Source organism: Chanodichthys erythropterus, chromosome 21, assembly GCF_024489055.1.
Source record: "Chanodichthys erythropterus isolate Z2021 chromosome 21, ASM2448905v1, whole genome shotgun sequence".
In the NCBI taxonomy this organism is placed as follows: Eukaryota; Metazoa; Chordata; class Actinopteri; order Cypriniformes; family Xenocyprididae; genus Chanodichthys; species Chanodichthys erythropterus.
Genome location: NC_090241.1, coordinates 35,039,792 through 35,063,664, shown reverse-complemented (window position 1 = coordinate 35,063,664; position 23,873 = coordinate 35,039,792). Strand labels below are relative to the sequence as shown.

Sequence of the window (23,873 nt, the reverse complement as noted above, 5' to 3'; positions counted from 1 at the left end):
AACAAGAGATGAGATGGAAGACGTGCCTAACAAAGTTCAAGTTAGGATCCACACAGCTAGATCAATGAGCCGATTATAACGACCATCATTTTAAGTGTCACAAAATACTGAAATTATCGTACATTATGGGATTTTTTCATTATTGATCGTACATCGTACAGAGGTCAAAATTATCGTACAAATACGATAATTATCGTACGTCTGGCAACACTGCACTGAATCTCCACAAGTCTCTCTCGCGCAATGATGTCAGTGGTCACGTGGAAAAAACCGTTACAAATTTTGAAGCGGCAGCAGCGGGACCGAGTGGGACTGAGCGGAACGACACAAAAATCTGAGGTAAGACAACATAACGTCTCAAATAAACTATTAACTTTTTGAAAAGCTATGAAACACCTATTTAATGTCATAATAACTTTAAGGTGTGTGATAATGAATAAATGACGACGGGCCTAAGCAGACACGTCGTGTTAATGCGGCCACAATATTGTCAATTTAACGGCCTGGAGAAATAATTCCGGGTGTACCACTTACTACACCTTTTCCACATGTACTATTTCAAGATATTTTGCCGTTTTTTATCCTTACTGTGTGTGCGCGTGTGTTTGCGCACACACACAGAGAGAGAGAGAGAATTTAGTAAAAAATGAAAAGTTTATTTTTATTCATATTTTATAACGCATTGTTTTCTAAATTGCAATATTTCTCTGCATATAGAGGCAAGAATGAGCTCAGAGCTGATTCACTGGAAAATCCATGTGGCTGACTGGTTGATGGCAACAGTTTCCAGGTGATCATCCCTACATTTCAAGGTTTATCTCACAAAAATGCACACTCTGTTTAACTTCCCTATTGCAGCAAAACAGACATTTTCACAGTTAAGCAGATATGACATTCTACTATTGAATCCTGTTGTTTTAACAGACAATGGAATTGATGCAGACACTTGAATGAACCTAACTGAAAACTATGATACCTAAAATATTCCCTAAATTGAAGGATCAAGTTAAATTCATAAGATTAGAAGAAAACCTAAAGACTGAGATGCCTACCAAGACCACAAACACCATTCATGTGTAAGTTTATTACATCTACTCTTAAAGTTTTAAAAAAGTATGTGGACACCTCTATTAATTATTATTAACATTTTTTAATTACTTAATAGGTTGTACTGAAGAATTCAGTGACTAGCATTTTCTCACATGTATGTATTTAGTTGACACTGTTATCCAAAACAACTTACATTGCTTTAAACTTATATTGCATTCCCGTTTTGGAATGGGATGCCCATCAACTTGTATAGGTGTGATGGTTAGGTTTCCACATACTTTTAGCTAAACTATATTGCTATCATTACAAATTACTGAGCTGTTAGTAGTACCATTATAACATGCACCTCTCTGCAGTTTTTTGTTTCTGTAGGACTTGATTTGGTATTTCACATGGATCAATCTCAACACAACGTATTGCTCAAACAGGGTGACCAGAAATTTATCAGCTACCCCACTAGCAATACAAAAAAACTTAAGGAGAGTGGAGATTTTTTTCTTTATAAAATTTATTTATTTAATTTTTTTTTTATCACAAAGCAAATGGAGTTAAAAAATAATCTGTTTGATCAGATGTGCACATATATATGTTAATTCCCACAGTGAAGTACAGGTAAGTGCATAATTTTAAAGAAAGATGGAGGAGTAAAATTGCCTCTCTTTAATTTCAGGTAAAGCAAGCAAACAATACAACAAGGTTAGTTTAGCCCTGGTTACCAAAAACCAGTCTTAAGTGACAAGACTGGAAGAGTGTATTTAAGAACGTGTCAAAGAGCCCTGCATTATAACATAGCCCAGCCTTTTATAGTATTTTAAATAATATTATTTTTAAAGGAGTCATGGTGTCACGGACAGAAGGAGACAACGTAATACAGTTCACAAAGGTTTATTATTGCAGGTGGCAGAGATGGGGAGAATAAACAGGTTAGTAGATTGAATGATGACAGGTTGAATGAAATCAGCTGGATGATAACAGTCTCTTTGTATTTGTAGATGATGGTGAGCGGATTGGTCTGGACTGAAGACAAAGGATGATGAAGGTGAGGGATCTCAATTATGAGACGAACAGGTAAGGAACCAGGTAAGTGACACATGGCATGAGATGCTTAAAAACTAATTCAAGAAAGATCACATTTGGCTGGTATTGAAAGACTAAATTAAATTCGTAGCAGGTTTAGCAAAGTAAGGAAATGGGTTATTTTACCAAGGGTCCAAGGACTTGTGACACTAAAAATATGGCAAGTATTGTAGATGTAAGTATGCCAAATGAAATAACACCTTTTCACTTACATAGCTAATATATATAAACTGAAGGGCTCTTTGACATGTTCTTACATACACTCTTCCAGTCTTGTCTCTTAAGAACTGTGCCCGGTTGCATAAAGCACCTTAAAGGGTTAGTTCATTTATTACTGACCCTCATGCCGTTCTACACCTGTAACACCTTCATTAATCTTCGAAATGCAAATTAAGATATTTTAGTTGAAATCCGATGGCTTCATAGCCAGCAATGACATTTCCTCTCTCAAGATCCATTAATGTACTAAAAACACATTTAAATCAGTTCATGTGAGTACAGTGGTTCAATATTAATATTATAAAGTGACGAGAATATTTTTGGTGTGCCAAAAAAAACTAAATAACAACTTATTTAGTGATGGCCAAATTCAAAACACTGCTGCAGGAAGCTGGTGTAGTATTTTTGGCACAGAAATACAGTACTCCGTCATTCGTCCAACTCGTGTTTTGAAACTTTGGCCATGTTTAGCATGAGAATCCAACCCTTTAACAGTGTAAATAAGTCAGAATATAGCATTATACCCCCCTTTAACACTAGAAGTCCCAGAGAGCAGCCATTTGGCTTTTCTACCTATAAAACCCGCAGGACAGCCGATGGGCTGGAAGTCTTTAGGCTAATATCCTTAATCAGCTGTGAACAGTTGCTTTTGTTATGTAAACAATGTGGGGCCATGCTGAGCCACTTCAAGGAAACTTGTGTTTCACTTTGCCATCTTAGGGAGAAATCAACACACATGTTTTTTTTTCCTTTGTTGCTGAGATCTATTGATAAAAATAGTACAAAATAAAATAAAGAAACCAACCATTTGTACACATATTTACAAATAATATTAAAAAGTGAGTGAGTACATTCCAGCAATCACTCACAATCCTGGCACTGCCTGGCAATATATTATAAATACATTTTGTATATATTCATTATATATTAATCTTATATTTGAAATACATCATAAGTCCATTTTTAAAAGTGTTTGAAAGATGGGTTCAAGTGTACTACAAGTGGTAACTAAATACATTTTTCTATACAGAGATAGTATGTTAAAGCACATTTTAGTTCAAATTCATGGTGCCTCAAAATAGCACAGTTGAGTACACTTAGATGTTCTTAAGATTATCTTAAGAAGTACTAAAGAAGAGCTTTTAGTATATTAAGTACAAAATAAGTGCACGGAAATAGAGCACTGGACATTATGGAAGTGTATAAGTGTACTAAAATAAAGTGTATTTTTTTCACCTGGGTAGACACTCCAACACTTTCCGTTTGCATTAAGATTATTTTTATTACCACACTGGCAGATATTGATAATTTTACTTAAGTAAAATGCACTTAATTTAGATCCCCCCAGGAAACAAGACTAAATATCATATATAATTTTCTCATATAGAAAATCCATCTTGATTTAAGATTTTTTTTTTTATTTACTTGAAATAGGATAAAAAAAAACTTAGTATGAAAAGCATTTTTGCAGTATGAATGAGTGAGTTAACTTTTTAAACATCACTTCATTTCAGGGTTAACATAGTCAGAGTTTTCACTTAACCTCCTTTCTGAAACCGGCCCATGGTCAATCAAGTTCTCTGCTTTTAGCAGCCCTCCCTCCCCCACACATACAAACAAGCCACCAGCAACCATTCACACACACACCCCCAACCCCCTGCAGAGTGCTCAGGTAATGACCATATTTACATATGAATTGATGCTAATGATAGCCAAAAGACTAGCCAGTTAGCATCCACTTGGCTAAAGGAGGGTTACAAATCTCTGGGACTTCTAGTGTTAAGCTTCAGAGCGTTATGAATCAGCGTGTCGAATCATGATTCGGATTGCGCGTCAAACCACCAAACTGCTGAAATCATGTGACTTTGGCGCTCCGAACTGCTGATTCGACACACTCATCATCACTATTTAAGTCCTTATTTTGTTTTTCTGGCACACCAAAAATATTCTCGTGGCTTTATAATATTAATATTGAACCACTGTACTCACATGAACTGATTTAAATATGTTTTTAGTACATTAATGGATCTTGAGAGAGGAAGTGTCATTGCTGGCTATGCAGGCCTCACTGAGCCATCGGATTTCAACAAAATATCTTAAATTAGTCCACTTTCAAATAAAATTTTCCTGATAATTTACTCACCCCCATGTCATCCAAGATGTTCATGTCTTTCTTTCAGTCGAAAAGAAATTAAGGTTTTTGATGAAAACATTCCAGGATTTTCTCCTTATAGTGGACTTAGGTGGACCCCAAACGGTTGTGGGTCAAAATTAATTAGTTTCAGTGCAGCTTCAAAGAGCTTTAAATGATACCAGATGAGGAATAAGGGTCTTATCTAGCAAAAAGATTGGTCATTTTCTAAAAAAAATCAAATGTATATGCTTTTTTATAAACAAATGATCTCCTTCAAGTGGTTCCGGCAAAACCGCACTTCCGTATTCTTCAAAAAGCTTATGCTGTATGTCCTACGCCTTCCCTATTCTACTTACGGAAAAAACGGAACTGGTGCTGCATTCGTTCCATAAGTTGAATAGGGAAGGCGAAGGACGTATAGGGTATGCTGTTTGAAGAATACGGAAGTGGCAGAACCACTTGAAGGAGATCATTTGTTTATATAAAAGCATATACATTTTAAAACAAATTAGAAAATGACCGATCGTTTCGCTAGATAAGACCCTTATTCCTCATCTGGTATCATTTAAAGCTTCTTTGAAGCTGCACTGAAACTGTAATTTTGACCTTCAACCATTTGGGGTCCAGTGAAGTCCACTATAAGGAGAATAATCCTGGAATGTTTTCATCAAAAACCTTCATGTCTTTTCAACTGAAGAAAGAAATACATGAACATCTTGGATGACATGGAGAGAGTAAATTATCAGAAAATTTAAATGGAAAGTGAACTAATACTGTAAGGTGTGATTTCTCCTTAACTAAGGGAATGACTTAAGGGTGTTGTATAATACCTGTTTTCTTAGGTAAAAGAAACCGTTAAGTGTTTCACGACAGCAATCAGGTTTTGCCATTATAAAATTCTGCTGTTGCCATGGACACGTTATTTGTTAATACTAAAATTGGGATTTCTGCCGTCATTCACTCACACTCATGTCATTGCAAACCCATAAGACATTCATTCATCTTTGGATAACAAATAAAGATATTTTTAATATTCTCTCATCATTTATGTCCATTCATTGAAAGACTGAATAAGGCTGTTTTGGAAGCTTGAATGTGCGCGCAAACACAAGAACCAATGAGATTTGTTCTTGCACGTGATGCACACATTTCCGCATCCGTTGACCATAAGAGATATAAATACGTATGTAATTCCATCAATGTTTATGTGAATAAACACCTAAATTACAATTTGTTCATCATATAAAGCAGTCGATCGTGTCTTGTTAGAATACTTGGATTGAACCTGCTCACTCCTTGTAACACTTGGGGAAAAAGGTGAAGTTTTCCAAACCTTATGTTATACTTAGGGAAATGACAGTTAAGGGGCTTTATGCAACACATCGTTTTTAAAAGGATTACTTAAGGGATATTCTTAGGGTTTATGATGTTTCGCCTAAAGAAACCCTTAAGTAACACTTAAGGGTGTTGCAGAAAATAACCGTTAAGTTTAAAGGGAAACATAAGGGCGATCTTATGGGAAAATTACACTTAAGGTGCTTTATGCAACCGGGCACTGGTATTTTGTAACAATGGCTGAGCACACCTTGTTGAATTGTTCGCTTGTTGGAGACCTGGAAATATAGAGAACTGTTTTTACTCTCCACCATTCTCTAAAATTACACACTTGCTTAATAATATATTTCTTTTGTTTTTTTAGATGGACAATCTGTCTGACCAAGATGTGTATCAAAAGAGGTCAAGGGCAGTTGGGGTAAGTGTCCCAGACAGAATCAACTTAAGTTTTTTAAGAATAGCAGACATATTTTTGTGGGTAGATTTATTCAGGAGAAGATGATTACAGCATTGGGATCCACTTGGATAAAATGAAAACCAAATGCTTGGAGATCACCAAATCCTTTTAGAGGACTAAATGACACGGACAAAGAGTGAGAGGACAGACTATATGAAACATCACTCCACAAAGGAAATATTATCATTATATCCAGCCCTTAATGTCCCCTCAGTTGTGAGTAAAATTGTGTTTCAAATTGTGACTTAAAAGCAAATAATAATGGAAATTATGTATCATTTAATACGTTTATATTGAATACATACATGTTATACTGAATATAACATTATTCTCTTCTTGTTTAGGAACCACGTACACCCAACCCTGTGCTGTATATACTGTAAATGGTGCCTTGTGTAACAGGTATACAAAGTATACTAGTAAATATTGTTATAATTCACACAAAATTGTTCATATACGTTTTATGATACCTGATCTAAAGGTGCGCTTCTCCTTTAAGTGATGCGAGGTCACAGTATGACCTAATTTCCTGTCCTGTCTCCTCCTCTTCCCTTTTGAAATGTGATTCGATGGAAGAGGTAGGTTTCTTTTGTCATCCTGTTAATTTTATTTAATCCTAATGTTAATTATATCTTTTATATCTTTATTTCAACCCAATATGTATATGTAAAGTACTGTTTTATCTATCATTGGGATTATTTTTGATATTTTACATTCTTTGAGATATATTTCTGTCTTTATGTGAGACCAGCACATGGTAATGGAGGCGCACCATATTTGTTTTATAGAGTGTTATAAGGGCCACTCGATCTGAGGCTGCTTATTTGTCTCTGTTAAACAGGTATGTTTTCTATATTATTTTCCTTATGTTCATGTTTTCTTCCGCCCTTTTGAAATGTGATTCGATGGAAGAGAGTGTTATAAGGGCCACTCAGTCTGAGGCTGCTTATTTTTCTCTTTTTACTCAGTAAAAAGATCCAGTGAATCGACTGCTTGCTGTCCCGTGTCTGTTTCTGCATCCACACAACGTAACAACGCAGACCAAGTTTTAATACCCGGTGTCGCTGGCCGCACATCACGCTGGGCATAAGCGAGCCGCACGGGTTACACTTGGATGCAGTCTGTTTTAGAAATAATGATGCAAGGGGAGAAGGTCTGTGAAGTAGACGATATGACCAGGTCATATGACCATGTTATTCTAATGACAATGTACTTCATCTTCAACCTTGAATATGCTTCAAAGCCGAGAAACACTCTAACATTATTTGAAAAATAAAAATGTCCTGTTTAATGTCCTGTTTAAACATTATCTTAAAAATTATATATAAATGAAAAATTTAATAATATAAAAATGATAGATATTCAGCTACATTCTGTTAAAAGTTGATGGAAATGTATAGATTAATGAATGAATTAATTTATTTATTTGATTGTTTATTTATTTATTTATTTGAATTATAAAAAACAATATTCCTTTTTTCTCTGTCCATTGGTGCCTGTGCTCACATTTTATATTTATGTATTAAACATTTTATAGACAATCATTGTGTTCTGTATTCAGTGTTTTGAAATGGGATTAAGATATAGTTATACAAGTTATATATAAGACATATAGTTAATGTATAATTTATATTATATTTTAATTATTATTAATATATGTTATTGCTATCTAAAAGGAAAAGGTTCAAAATGGAACCTTAATGGGGCTTTAATGCACCTTTAAGTGAAGGTTCCAATTAGAACCTTTTTAAAAAGGTTCAAAAATGAACCTTTAAGGTTCCCCCACAGTTGCAATCGCCAGGAACCTCAAAAGGTTCATTTTTGAACCTTTTCTTCTTAGAGTGTATATTTCTGGTCTTGGAGTTTCTACTAACGAACTGATGAGTTGAATCAGGTGTGTTTGATTAGGAAGATTTGGAAAATGTATACTGTTAGTGTGCCTCCAGGAACAGGATTGGGAAACACTGCCTTAGAGAACAAATACGTACCTTAAGGTACTCCAGTATGAAGTATCGTCCTGTTCTCAGGGGGCTTAAGAGGTGGATGGGTCATATTTGTTCTCTAAGGTACTAATATGTGCCTTTTTGGAGTCAAAATGTATAACATTATATATATAATAGGTATATTATATATATCTATATATATATATATATATATATATATAGGTATCTATCTGTGGGTGTGTGTGTGTGTGGGTGGGTGTGTGTGTGTGTGATTTTGTTTATATTACATTGTGGGGACCAAATGTCCCCATGATGTAATATAAACCTGAGTTCACCTACATCGTGGGGACCAGCCAGCGGTCCCCACAATGTAAATGGGTTTATAAATCATATAGAATGAGTTTTTGTGAAAAAGTAAAAGTTTGCACAGTTTCCTGTGAGGGTTAGGTTTAGGGGTAGGGGCAGGGTAGGGGGATAGAATGTACAGTTTGTTCAGTGTAAAATGCATTGAAGTCTATGGAAAGTCCCCACAATTCACAAAAACAAACATGTGTGTGTGTGTGTGTGTGTGTGTGTGTGTATGTGTGTGTGTGACAATTGTATATTTTTCTTTAATATATTTATTTCCTGATGTCAAGCATTCTTAAAATATAATAAGATAAAATATAAACAAAATAAATTATACAATATAAAATAAAAATTCTATTAATAGAATTAGTAATATTAAAAATATATTATTATTATTATTATTACTATTATTGTTGTTTTTCCCTTAAGTATTTTTTATTATTTATTTATTTTCCCCCCTGCTGGCCGTACTCCAGTATGAAGTATCGACCTGTTCTCAGGGGGCTTATGGGGTGGATGGGGGTGTTTGGGTTAATTGGCCACTCTGAGCCTGTCAGCTGACACTGGACTGACACAGATTCAACAATGTCATCATGTTCTGGTATTTCACAAGCTATGAACCTGATGTTTTGACAGAAAGGCACACAAAAACACTGCCAAGTGATATAACAGCAGCTACTGTAACTTTAACCCCAGTTTCTCAACGTCCCTTTGCTTTGGCCTGATGCCAGTGTCGTTCACCTCGTGTTGTGTGGGCTCAGAGCAAAAACAAACTCACTACGCCAATAAAGCAATGCAATAGAGCTAAATATCTGATTGCCACCCATGTCGATAGGCACTCAAGTCGAGCAGTGAATAAATCATCCAAAATGAATGTTTTTATCTTTATTCTTGCTTTACTGCAATTGTAATGGAATGGCGTTCCTGTAATTAAATTGTCATGCTCTTGTTTTATTAGTTTTCCTGAATTATGGCATGTGTTTATCTTATAGTAGAGCTGATGTAAGACTTGATTACTTCCTCAAAGCCAAACTAGAACAACAAGCTCAACATCGGGACTATTAAGATCCTGAAATTAGCATCAAGACTCCATAATCTCACATGAAGTGACATTGATTTATCAAACTATGAACAAAAAGAGAATAAAAACAATTCTAACATTTCTCACAGTGCAAACTAAATTACTAATGGGGACATTCACCTGCTGGAAGCCCTTTATCCCGAGTTAAGAAACTGGCAACAGTCCATACAGAACTAAAGGTTTCTACAGAAAGAAGACATTCTGTGAGGTTGTTCACTTATATTACAAAGACATACAAAATGACAACAAATACGTAACTGGTAAAAAAAACAACAAATGAATCTAAGATTTAATTTAACAGGGATGCAAAAATACATAAAATTAATCAAAAGTGACAGTAAAGACATTTATAATGTTACAAAAGATTATGCTGAAAAAATTTATCACAGTTTCCCAAAAAATATGAAGCAGCACAACTGTTTTCAACGTTGATAATCATAAATGTTTCTTGAGCAGCAGATCAGCATATTAGAATGATTTCTGAAGGATCATGTGACACTGAAGACTGAAGTAATGATACTTTGATAACAGGAATAATTTACATTTTACAACATATTCAAAAAGGAATCAGTTATATTAAAGGCACAATATGTAATTTTCACCACTAGAGGTCGCTTGTTTAAAACAGAAGCGTAGCTTGATGACGGGATGAATAAGTTTGGAATCATGGGAGTTGTCATCTTTACCCCCAGAAATCATGTTCATGTATGAGCTAATGTATTAAAGTTTTTATTAACGTTACTGTGGTATGAAGCATTGCCGAGATCCGCGGGAGTCCAGCAGAGCTTTTATTATGCTAAAATCGGTAGCTTTCACTCTTTTCGTTGTATTATATGTGGGGTAACGCAACATTGTTTTACATGGTTAAAACAATCATACTAAATACATTTGAGTGTGTTGAAAGTCAAGTTATAACATTACTCTGTGCATTTGCTCGAAATTGCTTGAAATGACATGCAATTAATTTAAAAACACATATAGTGTATGATGGAAAAAGCTCTCTCTGATTATGCTATTTTAGCCACTTCATAAAATAGTGTTGTCTCTGAGGCATGGTAAAAATATGGTACTCGCAGTAAATCAAGAAAAGAAGTGATTCAAGCAATAAGATTAACAGTGTTGAGCTATATAACAAAGATTTGTTTTCTGTTAATAAAAGTATCCAAACAGTTGCTCACCTGTCTAATAAAACATAATCTATAAAAGCGTCTTTCCATGTGTGTGATTCCATGGTTTCTACTGGAAATCGAGGGTAATGCAGATATGGTGTCATTCACAGGAGACAAAATGACACACTCCGTGTCCTGGTTAAAACTGCTGATTTATCTGGGTTTAAAATTGTTGGAATTATTTGGGATAATGTAAGTGCACAAGTCTACAATATTGTTCTTGTGGTTTTTTGGTATCTACAAAATCTTACATATTGTGCCTTTAAATTGTAATAACGTCACAATTTCATGTTTTTTTCTTTATTTATGATCAAATAAATGCAGCCTTGGTGAGAAGAAGAGACTTATTATACTCATAATAATATGACTCATAAATGGAACATAAATGTTTACACACAGATGGACTGAATGAAATTGGTTTAACCTGTAGAAACCCTACACACAAACCAACCTATATCCATGATTTATATCTATGTATTATCAGCTTTCTCCTTATCATTCACTCTGCTTTACTGTAAGTCGAAGATTTTGTAATCTTTAAAAGGTCATTCACTTACTCCAAGGTATGTGAAGTATAATCTCTCTATGACTCAGCAATTACCACATCTAGCAGGAGGACAATTCAAAACTATTGTATATTTCCTGTTATATTTTCCGTTACTTCCTGATAGATTTTCTAAACCATAATCACTGTGAGATTGTAAAAAAATGAAAGTTACTGTGTTTTTTCTTTTCTTTTTTTCTGATGCAACATGGTCTGGACACCATTGTGGGAATAAGACAAAATACCTATAATATCTGAGGAACAAAATATTAAAGAGTAAAAAGAAATTTGCTTATATTGTATTCAAAACGGAGAGCTGTAATATATTTCACAAAATGACAAGTAAAAGCATTACATATCTGCCAACTTTCACAAGTACCAAATGATCTTGCATGCAGTTTGGTTAGAAAATATCTATCTGATCCACCTGAGGACTTTTATCCAATAGAGCAAGTATGAATTGGTATAGAGGTTGATGCCTCCCTCTAGTGTCTGTTTAGAAGTAGTACAGCAGTAGAGTTTTTTTTTTTTTATCACTTTAAGTGTTTATTGTAGCATTACTTTTGCTAAATCACACTTTACCTTAATTGTTAATCACTCTATAAATCATTTAAAGAAAAAACAACAAGTCAAGTTCAGAATAAGCTCCATAAAGTTTTCATAAATGCATTCTTACCTGGATATTTCAAATCATGGCCGGTGATTTTTGAGGGAGGCATTGAAGATATACAGCTACGGCCGGACGTGACGCAAAATCTCGCCATAAAATAACAATAAATTAAAGGGGACCTATAATGCCCATTTTACATGATGTAATATAAGTCTCTGGTGTCTCCAGAACGTGTCTGTGAAGTTTCAGCTCAAAATACCCCACAGATCATTTATTATAGCTTGACAAATTTGCCCCTATTTGGGTGTGAGCAAAAACACACAGTTCAACAACAACAACGCTGGAGAATCTCACACAGCCAAAATGAGGATTGTCAGTGTTGGTGTTCAGCCTTACATTGTTCAAACCGGAGTCGACACTGATGGAGAGACTCAGGAAGAAGTTACAACTTTTAGACGTTTCTGAATGGTTAGTGGATAAATTGATGTAGTTGCTGTGGAGTTGATTCAACTCATCCACTAGCATGTGCCGTCATGTTCATCTTTTGTGTTGAATTGACCCTCGTTTGTGAAGCAGTCCGGCGTAAAATGACGGCATGACAACAACACTCTACTACAACAACTCTTCCTCTTTATGTAAATTTTAGGGTTTGTGATGTCACTAACCTGGGAAGAAGCTCGTTGTAGTCCTTAAAAAAAAAAGATTTCTTTAAAAGAAAATATCTCTCTTTGCATTGAACTTTGAGCGTCGTAACTTTGCAGATGTTGTTTATGATCAAACAGCAACATTACACACTAACTAAAGTTAAAAAAGTCAAATCATAATCAACCACCCATTTAAATTTGCTACTTATCAGATTGTTTTATTAACATTTACACCCAAACCCTAAACCTGCCCATACAATAATGCAAACACAGTAATTAATTGTTGTTCAGCGTGACAAAAATGACGCAGTGAAATTGATGTGCACATGCCCATAGCTGTATCTCTTCTAGCCCCAACCACATTGGCGTTTCAGTATAATTTTACAATGGATAACTTTATTTGTATGTCCATTTATTTCCAATGTACATCACATGTATGTCTGGACAGGATGTATACGTCGATGATGTATTTTTGGTGTCAATTCAATCTATGTAAGCAGAACCAATCAGCTTCACTCTAAACAGGCTCCATCTGGGCTGTGTAATGAAATTTACACGTGTAATGCACAGAAATAACTTAAATTACTAAAAATGCACAGATAGGTATTGCAAGCAAGAAATAAATAAGCAATCAAATTCAAAAGTGAAAAATCTTTAATCATATTTTAATTACATATGTGTGGTATAAAACAGGGCTATAGAACTTGTGCAAAAAGTGCAATATAACTAAGCAGCTATGATTATTAAAGACATACATCAAAACTTAAAACATACATAAATCAAAACTACAAAAGTAATTTTCAGCCTTTAGATGAAAAGTTCATGATCAGATGTTCTTCTCCATGGTCAGAATTGTGGCTCTAGTCATCCAGACTATCCACTGCAGGTTCTCAGAGCGCGTATGAACCAGGATGAGTTTAAAGCCCAGCTTAACGTACAGCGCCACGGCTGCTTTCTGTGTAGAAGAGGTCGAAAGTTCAATCTTTGAGAAGCCTCGTTCCCTACAGAAGTCTTCGGCAGTGTTAGCCAACTGTTTACCGAGACCAGCACGGCGACAGGAGGACGAAACAATCATTCGGTAAACCTCGCCATACTTTTTCCCATCGCTTCCCGGGTCATTTTTACCTTCCACAGCCACCATACCCAAAATCTGAGGCCGGCCGTTCATCTCAGCTTCGGCAACCCAGAAGCAGTTGTCTGGATTACTGAGGTAGTAACCCGGAATATCTTGCATATCCGTGTTCAGTCTCGCCCGGACGTAGCCGGCATAGAACTCATGGCAGCAGAAGTACACGAGGCCTATCCAGGCACCTCCAGACATCAGGGCCAGAACCACGGACTGTCCACCCATCACATAAGCGCCGATGTAAAAGAACAGGCTAACAGTGATGTGCAGAGGTCGGGTCATGGCATACATGAATGCAGGATTGATGTGCTCCTCTATTCCTTCTCGGAAAACTCTTTCGACAGCCTCCCGGTCAGAGGGCTGATACCGCCGGATCACAATGTGCACTTGTAGGGCAATTCAAATAGAAATGGAAAGGAAGAAGTAGATATCATTAAAATACAGAAAATGCATTGTAATTGGCTGAAATGTATGTATTTGATATATAAAAAAAGCAAAAAGAATACAAAATGTTAAATATATTATATATAATATCAAAACACATACATTTATAAAAAATACATATACAAAATAAAAAATAGCCTACTATGCTATAGGCTACTATACTATTATATATATTTACTGTATAAGACAGTGACAAAAATGACAAACGTTCTTTTTAATCAGTTAAGGGTATATTTACATTCAAAAGTTTTTCCTTTGCTTTTTTTGCGTACAGACCACAACATTGTCAAAACGATCTCAGTTCACACGGATCCGTGAAAACAACTAAAAACGCTGTATTCTGCTGCCAGGCCAATAGATGGCGATGTCACTTTGTAAAGAAACATTACGCGCGCTTGAAATCATTATTTTCACGAATTTCTTATTTTTGTTGTTTACATAGAGATGATAATGGTATCATTTTCAAAAACTTGCACATTCACATAAACGCCAGCAAACCCGATTTCCGCCAAAACCCCATTGTTGTGTAAATGAAAGGCCAAAACAGAGAAAAAAAACAGAGAAAAAAAACCACACAAACTGAACATGACGATAATCCATACAATCCCAGTTGATAAATCAGGGTCCGTTTACACGACATCATTTTCAAATAAATAGAAAAACCTTTTATGCATTTTGGCCATTCATTTACATGACAACAGAATTTTGGGGGCCTGAAAACGCAAACTTCTGAAAACAATACCATGTAAAGTACAATAACGCAAATCTGTGAAAACGGTGACTTCATGCGCAAGCGTATTACGTGTTCAGTCTATAGGAATTGTCTGTACAAGAAAAACACAAAGGAAAAACTTGTTTGTGTATTTAGTACATAATTATCATGTAAAAGCACCCTCAATGACTTCTGAAGCAGGAGACAATTACGTGTGACACGTGTAAGAAAAATGCTAATAAATTAAAAAAAATGTTAAAACTCTAATCCATTGCTTCTGGCCAACTGTCATCCGCAGGTTCATGAGTTCAAGCTTGACATAAATGCCAGCAATCGTGTTGCGTGGTTTTTGAAGCATCAACACTAGAGGTCCAGTACATTTGCATTATATGGATTAGTAGAGATGGATTATTTTTCTAAAAATCATTCATCTGAAGAAATAAAGTCATATACCTTCAGGACAGCATGAAGGTGAATGCAGAGAATAGAATTTTAATTTTAAGTTGGAATATCCCCGTAATAGGGAGCCCCACACATGATCATGCAAGAAAAAATATTCAGTTGTGCGCACGACTTACTAATTCGTTCCCTCGATTTACTAAAACATTCCCTCAATTTAGGGAACGAATCAGTAAGTCGTGCACACGATTTAGTAAATTGAGGGAAGGAATTAGTAAGTCGTGCACACGATTTAGTAAATTGAGGGAACGAATTAGTAAGTCATGCATACGATTTAGTAAGTCGTGTGCATGATTAAGTAAATTGAGGGAACGAATTAGTAAATCGTGCGCATGTTTTATTGAATCGAAGGAACGAATTAGTAAGTCGTGCGCAAGATTTAGTAAATCGAGGGAACGAATTAATAAGTTGTGCGCACGATTTAGTAAATTGAAGGAACAAATTAGCAGGTCGTGCGCATGTTTTTTTAAATCGAGGGAACAAATTAGTAAGTCATGCATACGATTTAGTAAGTCGTGTGCACGATTTAGTAAATTGAGGGAACGAATTAGTAAATCGTGCGCATGTTTTATTAAATCGAGGGAACAAATTAGTAAGTCTTGCTTACGATTTAGTAAGTCGTGCGCACGATTCAGTAAATTGAGGAAACGAATTAGCAGGTCGTGCGCAAGATTTAGTAAATTGAGGGAACAAATTAGTAAATCTTGCGATTTAGCCTTCTATTTTTTTTCCTGCATGTCATGTCTGGGGCTCCGTACTTTATTTATAAAGTTTTACACAAAAATATTTAACCACCGAACTACCAAATAAAAATCACGCAGCCCAGAGCTCTTGGGCTTCCGTCCACTCAAATCATGATTCACACGGGAACTTGAGCAACACCATATAAGGACAAAAATGCGGAGAGAAACTACCTCATTGGTTACCGTGTGTAATGATGATTGCGTGCGTCCCGGTAGGCTATCGTGATTCGCAAACAGGCTTGCGTTTCTCACAGTATTCTTAATATGTAATATAACACAATTCGAAACGACAACTTATGTTTTTTTGGTTACCTTGAATCTTTACAGATATACATGGATTAAGGTAGATTTAAAATAATTATTTGACCTTAAAATAATGTGATTAATTCAAAGGACGTTTGAAATAAATAAAAATTATACACACATACACACACACACAAATAAATGGATATTACATGCATATTCCCACTAGAGCAGCGAATAACATTCAGGTGAGTAAATGACATCAGAATTTTCACTTTTTGGTAACACTACAACCATAAATGTTCATAATAGTGCAGCAGTGTTGACAACTGCTTTCAATTGAAAGTAGCAAAAACGGGTAGCTAAATGTCACTAGATGACATCATAATGGTTCATCATAATCATTCATTGATCTGTATAAATATGAATATAGATCAGAGGGGGAAATAAGAATCTAGATAAGGTTTGTCCAAGAAGTTGCTAGATTTGTCCCTAAACTTTTTTTTAAAAGTCACTAACTGTTGACAAAATCCCTAAATTGTCAGAGCAAGACTGCACGGATACACAGAACTGTTCGCTACTTACTGTTTAATTTGGTTATCCTGTTATTTCCAGTCAGTCGTCGGTTCCTGTCTGACAGAACACTGTCGATCACAAGATACGGGTGTCAAACACGTTATCAGTGGTTTTATCAGTTCAAAGTCTGCACGTGTTCAGTATCAGATATTTTCGGTTTAGATCGGACATTACTACTTTCATTTGGAGTTTATAGTTTTATGAACATACATAGAAATGGCATGAACATATATAAAGATGTGTATAAATATGTGTGCAGAAATTCCATTCTTCTCTCATCTGTTTTTCTGAGTAGGGTCAGTCGCGCTGGTCTGCCGTTATCGCCCTCTAGTGTTACTGACCCGTTCTGCTGAATTATGATAATAATAATAATTTTGATAGCCTCTTTTTTCCCTTAATTGTTTTAATATGTTAATGTGATCCAATGAAAACTCAATGGGCAGAAACTGAGGCATTAATCTTCTTTGGTGTCATAAAGCACAGAGATGTGAATGATATCCATTCAGTTTGACCTCAGCAAAACCACACTGCAGAAATGCAATATATTTTCAATTTAGTGTCTCAGTAGAAATTAACTGATAAATATAAATATTGAACTTAGGTTTCTTGGTTCTGAGTAGAGCAGAGTAAAAAATGTAAAAAAAATAAAAAAAATAAAAAAATAAGATTAAACTAAATAAATTTGATTAATTCAAATAAGTAAATAAAATAATTTAAATAAATAATAAATTAATGCATTTGATTAAAATAAATGTATTAAAATAAAACATAGAATTAAATAATAAAATAAATATTTGATAAAACTAAATACATAAATAGAATTTGATTTAAATAAATAATAATGCATACATTTATTAAAATTAATTAAATAAAATTATTTAAATAAAATAAATATTTGACAAAACTAAATACTTGATTTAAATAAACTTGATTTAAAGAAATAAGAATAAGAAAATTAAATAAATGATTAACTTAAATTGATTAAGGTAAATTAAATTTGCACTAAATTATTAAATAATAGGTTAAGTTTAATATGGAGGGCGAAACAATAAATAAATGTAGACATAGCCTATAAATAAATATGGAAATAAATAAAAGTGGAAATAAATAAATGCATAAATAAATAAACAAAAAAAAATAAATGTGGAAAAATGCAATTATACATAAATAAGGAAAGAAATAAAAATAAATACTCATTTATTTTTTAATTTTTCACATTTCCTTGTATATTTTAGGCCTATTTATTTATGCATCTTTTAATTTTTATTTCTTCATATATTTATTTATGTATTTATTTATTGTTTTGCAGGTTTGGCCCTCCATAAGTTAAAGGGTTAGTTCACCCAAAAATTAAAATTCTGTCATTAATTACCCTCATGTCGTTCCACACCCGTAAGACCTTCATTAATCTTCGAAACACAAATTAAGATATTTTTGTTGAAATCCGATGGCTCAGTGAGGCCTGCATAGGGAGCAATGACATTTCCTCTCTCAAGATCCATTAATGTACTAAAAACATATTTAAATCAGTTCATGTGAGTACAGTGGTTCAATATTAATATTATAAAGTGACGAGAATATTTTTGGTGCGCCAAAAAAACAAAATAATTTCAACAAAAATATCTTAACTTGTGTTCCGAAGATGAATGAAGGTCTTACGGGTGTGGAACGGCATGAGGGTGAGTAATTAATGACAAAATTTTCATTTTTGGGTGAACTAACCCTTTAATAGGCTACATTTGTTTAAAGTAATTAGATAAAATAAATAAATGAAAACATCTAATGTACATCTAACAGTTAAGTGAATAGGAAAAATACATGATGTAGCTTAATATAATAGAAACTGAATATTTTACACATTTGTAATATTGTAGGCCTATTAATTGGGTCTATATACATAAATATAGTTGGCTGCCTAAACATTTAGGATGGGGGTCCATGCATTTAAAAGATTGAAAACCCCTGGTTTATATCTATGCTTGTTAGTGTAGATGTCTAGTTTTACTGATAAATTCAGCGCATATTGTGTAGCTTCACACTGTTCGATCATTCAATGGCTTGATCAATGTTTCTGATTGATAATTGGTCGCGGGTTTTAGGACCCGGATGCTCGGTTAGTCCAGACACCGGTTGATGACCCGCTCGCGACTCACTCATTCAGTGTCTTTTATCAAAGAACAATAAAACGCACGCCTCAACCGGAACGTTACACACGTTTATGCTCTTGCGTTAACATCAGTCCGACTCCTCACACTACCGGGCTGATCACCGCGGACCGGCGCACATCTGCATCACCGGCGAATTCCTCCAGCGGGAGCCGGTGAAGAGAGCGAAGCCGCCTTTATTCATTCCCCGTCAGTCCGCTTCAGGCCACCGGCGACAGCATGAGCCAGAGGTTCACGGTGACTGCCGGTGACATCCAGGGGGAAGTGAACCAGCTGTTCGAGGGCGACGAGGCGACACCGAGCGCGTCCGACGCCGCGGCTGCTGAAGGCTCCGGGAGAGGTGAGAGAGGTTTATGACGTTCTGACACCTGTGAAGGATAAACTCAGCCAACAGCTGGAAATATGAGAGGCTGGGAAATTAATATTCAACACAGCACCCTCAGCCATCACATGAGACTGTGACTATTTGATGCACGATCTTCAATACAGTACAGATTATATTGATATATATATATATATATATATATATATATATATATATATATATATATATATATATATATTTTTTTTTTTTTTTTTTTTTTTAAATATTAAGAACAATCCATATAAATTTATCAGATTTTACATCAGACATTTTTTATATCTGTAATCCAGTGGTTTGGTATGGCATTAAATGCACTAAATATTTTAGTTTTAATTGTCAACATCATACTTAATACTTTATAATGTCCAGTGCATGCTAATATATATCAAAGACAACATTTATTAATATTATTTTATATCACAATTAATGTGTTGTTTCATATAGGCCTATAGGTTACAATATATAATTATAATATTTCATATAGAATTATAGAATATCTATCATAGGTACAATAACATGATCTCTTGGACACACACACTGTATATATATATATATATATATATATATATATATATATATATATATATATACTGTATATATATATATACTGATATATATATATATATATATATATATATATATATATATATATATATATATACTGTATATATATATATATATATATATATATATATATATATTTATATATATATATATATATATATATATATATACTGTGTGTATATATATATATATATATATATATATATATATACTGTATGTATATATATATATATATATATATATATATATATATATAGTACGCATTATATTCATAATATTATATTAATAAGTATCAGATTTAACATCAAATTTAAAAAAATACTGAACCTTGCAAATCATTTTGTTCATATATAGCATACTTTTTTTTAGTTTCCAATGCATATCTATATAGTTCATAGACTATATTGATTTATATATTAAATAAATTATGTATTTCATGTGATAATTTGGGTTATATTTCATATACAGGCTATATTGATTTAATTGCATTTCATAAGGACTAAGATATCCATATGCCATTATATTGTAGCAGTTCTTCAGGATATATGGCATTAAATGCATTGGGTGTTATTTGTCTACAGCAGACAAGTGTACATTTTCCTTCCCTAAGCTCAAAATGACGTATATTGAGTTCATAATCTGTGTAAATGTTGAGATTTGACCCCTCAGGAAAGAGAATCTGCTCGTTTTCACATCTCTTCATCAGCCAAATCTGACTTGAGTGTAACAGAGAGGGCATTTTTGTGTAATGCTCCTAGTGATAAAAGATGCAGTATGACGATGCATGTAGATGCTTTCACAGCACTTCAGAAGCTTGTTGAAATGGTTACCCTGTCTTGCCATGTCCGTTAGCCTTAAGTGGGCACGGTTGTCTTCACATAATGGTACTTCTGACAGTCTATTATACTTGATGAAGCCTTTGAATATTTAATGAGGCGAAATGTGTTTTAGGCACACAGGAGGTCTATTAAATACAAGTCAGGCGGTATTATTCATTAGCCTTTGACGAGTTTTGCTTCTTGTTTTTTTCACTGAGGTTGTGCTATAGTTCTGCTAAATATAAAGCAATTTTCTAATTGAATGGACTTTCTCTCAGGGGCTTGAGAAATGCAACAAAGCAGTCTGGCTTTAATATTACATATTAAGTAAATTGTCTATGTAGTATATATGCACACTGAAAGTGAAAACTCAGTGCAATGCAACAGAACATAGATTTCACTGTGGATGGGAATTTTTAATGTGACATGACAGAAATAGAAAGTGACCCACTAAATATTAGGTGTGCTAGAAGGACTAGTGTTGGTGTTTCTTGCCAAAGATTGCTTGCTAAATAAGGGTTATAATGCACTATTTTTTTAAAAAAAACTCCTTTGGAGCTGTATGAAGTGCCATAATTTGAATAAACTCCAAATGTTCAGTGAAGTTTTGTTATGAATGCCTGTCTTCTTGTCCCACATTTCTCTGAATTGTAGCACGATGGGAAGCTCTGCTTTAAAAACCTAGTGAGCTGCCTATCTAGACAACATTTGAAGGAGACCTATTATGCCCCTTTCATAAGATGTAATATAAGTCTCTGGTGTCTCCAGAATGTGTCTGTGAAGTTTCAGCTCAAAATCCCCCACAGATCATTTATTATAGCTTGTCAAATTTACCTCTATTTGGGTGTGAGCAAAAACACGCCGTTTTTGTGTGTGTCCCTTTAAATGCAAATTAGCTGCCTGCTTTCTAGAAGAGGGCGGAGCTTTAACAGCTCAACAACAACAAAGCTGGAGAATCTCACACAGCCAAAATGAGGATTGTAAGTGTTGGTGTTCAGCTTTACATTGTTCAAACCGGAGTCGACTCTGATGGAGAGACTCAGGAAGATGTTTCTGAATGGTTGGTGGATAAATTGATGTAGTTGCTGTGGAGTTGATTCAACTCATCCACTAGCATGTGCCGTCATGTTCATCTTTTGTGTTGAATTGACTCTCGTTTGTGAAGCAGTCCGGCGTAAAATGACGGCATGACAACAACACTCGACTACAACAACTCTTCATCTTCTCTAAAGCAGTCCAACATGGCCCCGCCCCCTTTGTTGTATGTTCCCTGGGGTGGGGTTTATGTCAATTTTAAGGTTTGTGATGTCACCAACCTGGGAAGAAGCTTGTTGTAGTCCATACCAGCCATAAACAGTGGATTCTGTAAAAGAAAATATATCTCTTTACATTGAACTTTGAGTGTCGTAACTTTGCAGATGTTGTTTATGATCAAACAGCAACATTACACACTAACTAAAGTTAAAAAACTGAAATCTTAATCAACCACCCCTTTAAGGTATCACAAGTAGAGGTAAGAATCTTTAGGCACGTCACATTCAGATTCTGGGAATCACGTTCCAATTCTAAAATGATCTACGGCTTATTGCAGTGCATTGTGGGATTGAAAGAGTGCACTCAATAATGTCCACTATAGTTTCGGACACCACTACAAATGTCTGTCCCCTCAAATAGTGCCCTATTTAAGGGTATAGGGCGATTTCAGATAGAGCCTACTTTTTTTCTATTATTAATACATTTACAGACTTTGAATATCTGATTCATTGGTGCATATTTATTAAGTACTTTTTAAAACAATTGCAAATTAATAATAAAACAATTCTAAGTAGGGATGCACAATATATATTGGCCACCATATCGGATATATGTTCATTTTTAATGTTATCATCATCGTCCTGATAAGAAAATTTTACCGATAATTATATTAAAGCCGATAAATAATGGATTATTTCCTTAAGCTGAGTCACGTCAGATGAGTACTGTCATCCATTATGGATTTGATTTGCTTGAAATATGATTGAAATCACTTCAAAAAGGAAAATACAGTTAAGTGCAACATGTGCAGCACAAATCTGTCATATAGCCTTCATAAAACATTATAATTGTGTGCTTAGGACACGGTTTTTAATAGTGAGACTTTTGTTTTTGTAATCAGGCTCTCAAAAATTATATAAAAATTTAGATTTAGATTTATCGGCCAATATATCGGTTATCGGATATCAAATATAAAGAATTATCGATTATCGGACAAAATTTTCATATTGGTTCATCCCTAATTGTAAGTTAAGAATTACTATAACTAAACATAGCCCTTGATGCAGAGGCCATTCCAAAAGATATTTATTTAATAATGTAATGAGTTGCAGTAAAACGCTGTTCATGTAGAATGTTTAGTCACTTATGAGGAACAGTCTAGTTAGGATGCTCCCTTGGAAGGTGCACTATAAAGCTTGAGACATCTCTTCTGATGACTTCACTGCATGTGTGGAATCCATTTATTGAAGTCGCAACAGTGTCCAAAGAGGTGTATGTCCATCATCTTTGGGGTTTCCATCCATAGAAATGGAGATGCGCACCTGTAGTCGCCTAGATACGTTACATCCTTGGAGCTCTTGTCTCCGGTTCAAGTCGCCACAACGTTTCCATGACAACTGCAGCCTCTTTGTGCGGTGATTGGTGTGCGTGAAGTGAGAGCTGAACGTGAGGGTTTGAAATAATAATAGTAAAATGACAATGACTGCTCACATGCACGCACTGTCAAATTATGGTATAATGCTGCTCTGTTACAGTACCTCCTGTGGCCCTAAATGAAGCATGAATTGGGTGAAACACAAAGGCAATGGTCATTTTCCCACTCTGAGCTTGTTTTTTAAGAATGCATGGGTGTATATGTGTGAAAGTGTCTGTATGCGTGCATAAACAAGAAAAAAGCAAAGATTTCTGTAGCCCTTAACATGGATGTTTGGTGAGAAAGCCCTTTACAAGAATGAAGCATCACTGGTATTTTATCGCTGATGTTGTTTTTATCGATCTGAGGAGACAGTAAGA

The 23,873-nt window shown here is 34.7% G+C and overlaps 2 protein-coding genes and 1 long non-coding RNA gene across 7 annotated transcripts in view; 2 read left to right on the top strand and 1 right to left on the bottom strand.

Annotated features, from left to right (window-relative positions):
- Window positions 1-215: 215 nt before the first annotated feature.
- LOC137011176 (uncharacterized) lies at window positions 216-7,832 on the top strand. 5 transcript variants are annotated; one of them, XR_010893446.1, is made up of 8 exons: window positions 216-339; window positions 718-790; window positions 925-1,076; window positions 6,180-6,233; window positions 6,324-6,674; window positions 6,772-6,850; window positions 7,061-7,113; window positions 7,241-7,831. It is a non-coding gene; the product is annotated as an uncharacterized lncRNA (long non-coding RNA). The 5 variants fall into 5 exon arrangements; XR_010893445.1 differs by having other exon boundaries at window positions 6,180-6,488; window positions 6,617-6,674; XR_010893448.1 differs by having other exon boundaries at window positions 6,617-6,674; window positions 7,241-7,830.
- A 5,464-nt stretch (window positions 7,833-13,296) lies between these two features.
- On the bottom strand, window positions 13,297-17,196 carry nat8l2 (N-acetyltransferase 8-like 2). Its single transcript, XM_067374355.1, has 2 exons — window positions 16,924-17,196; window positions 13,297-14,123 (listed from the first exon to the last, which is right to left on the bottom strand). Coding segments are annotated over exons 1-2 (687 nt in total). The 5' UTR covers window positions 16,925-17,196; the 3' UTR covers window positions 13,297-13,437.
- A 2,102-nt stretch (window positions 17,197-19,298) lies between these two features.
- The window catches only part of slc12a5a (solute carrier family 12 member 5a), a 174,226-nt gene continuing 169,651 nt past the window's right edge, over window positions 19,299-23,873 (top strand). The window contains exon 1 of the mRNA XM_067372640.1: window positions 19,299-19,419. Within this exon, the coding sequence (XP_067228741.1) occupies window positions 19,299-19,419 (121 nt within the window). The remainder of the gene's footprint in view (window positions 19,420-23,873) is intronic.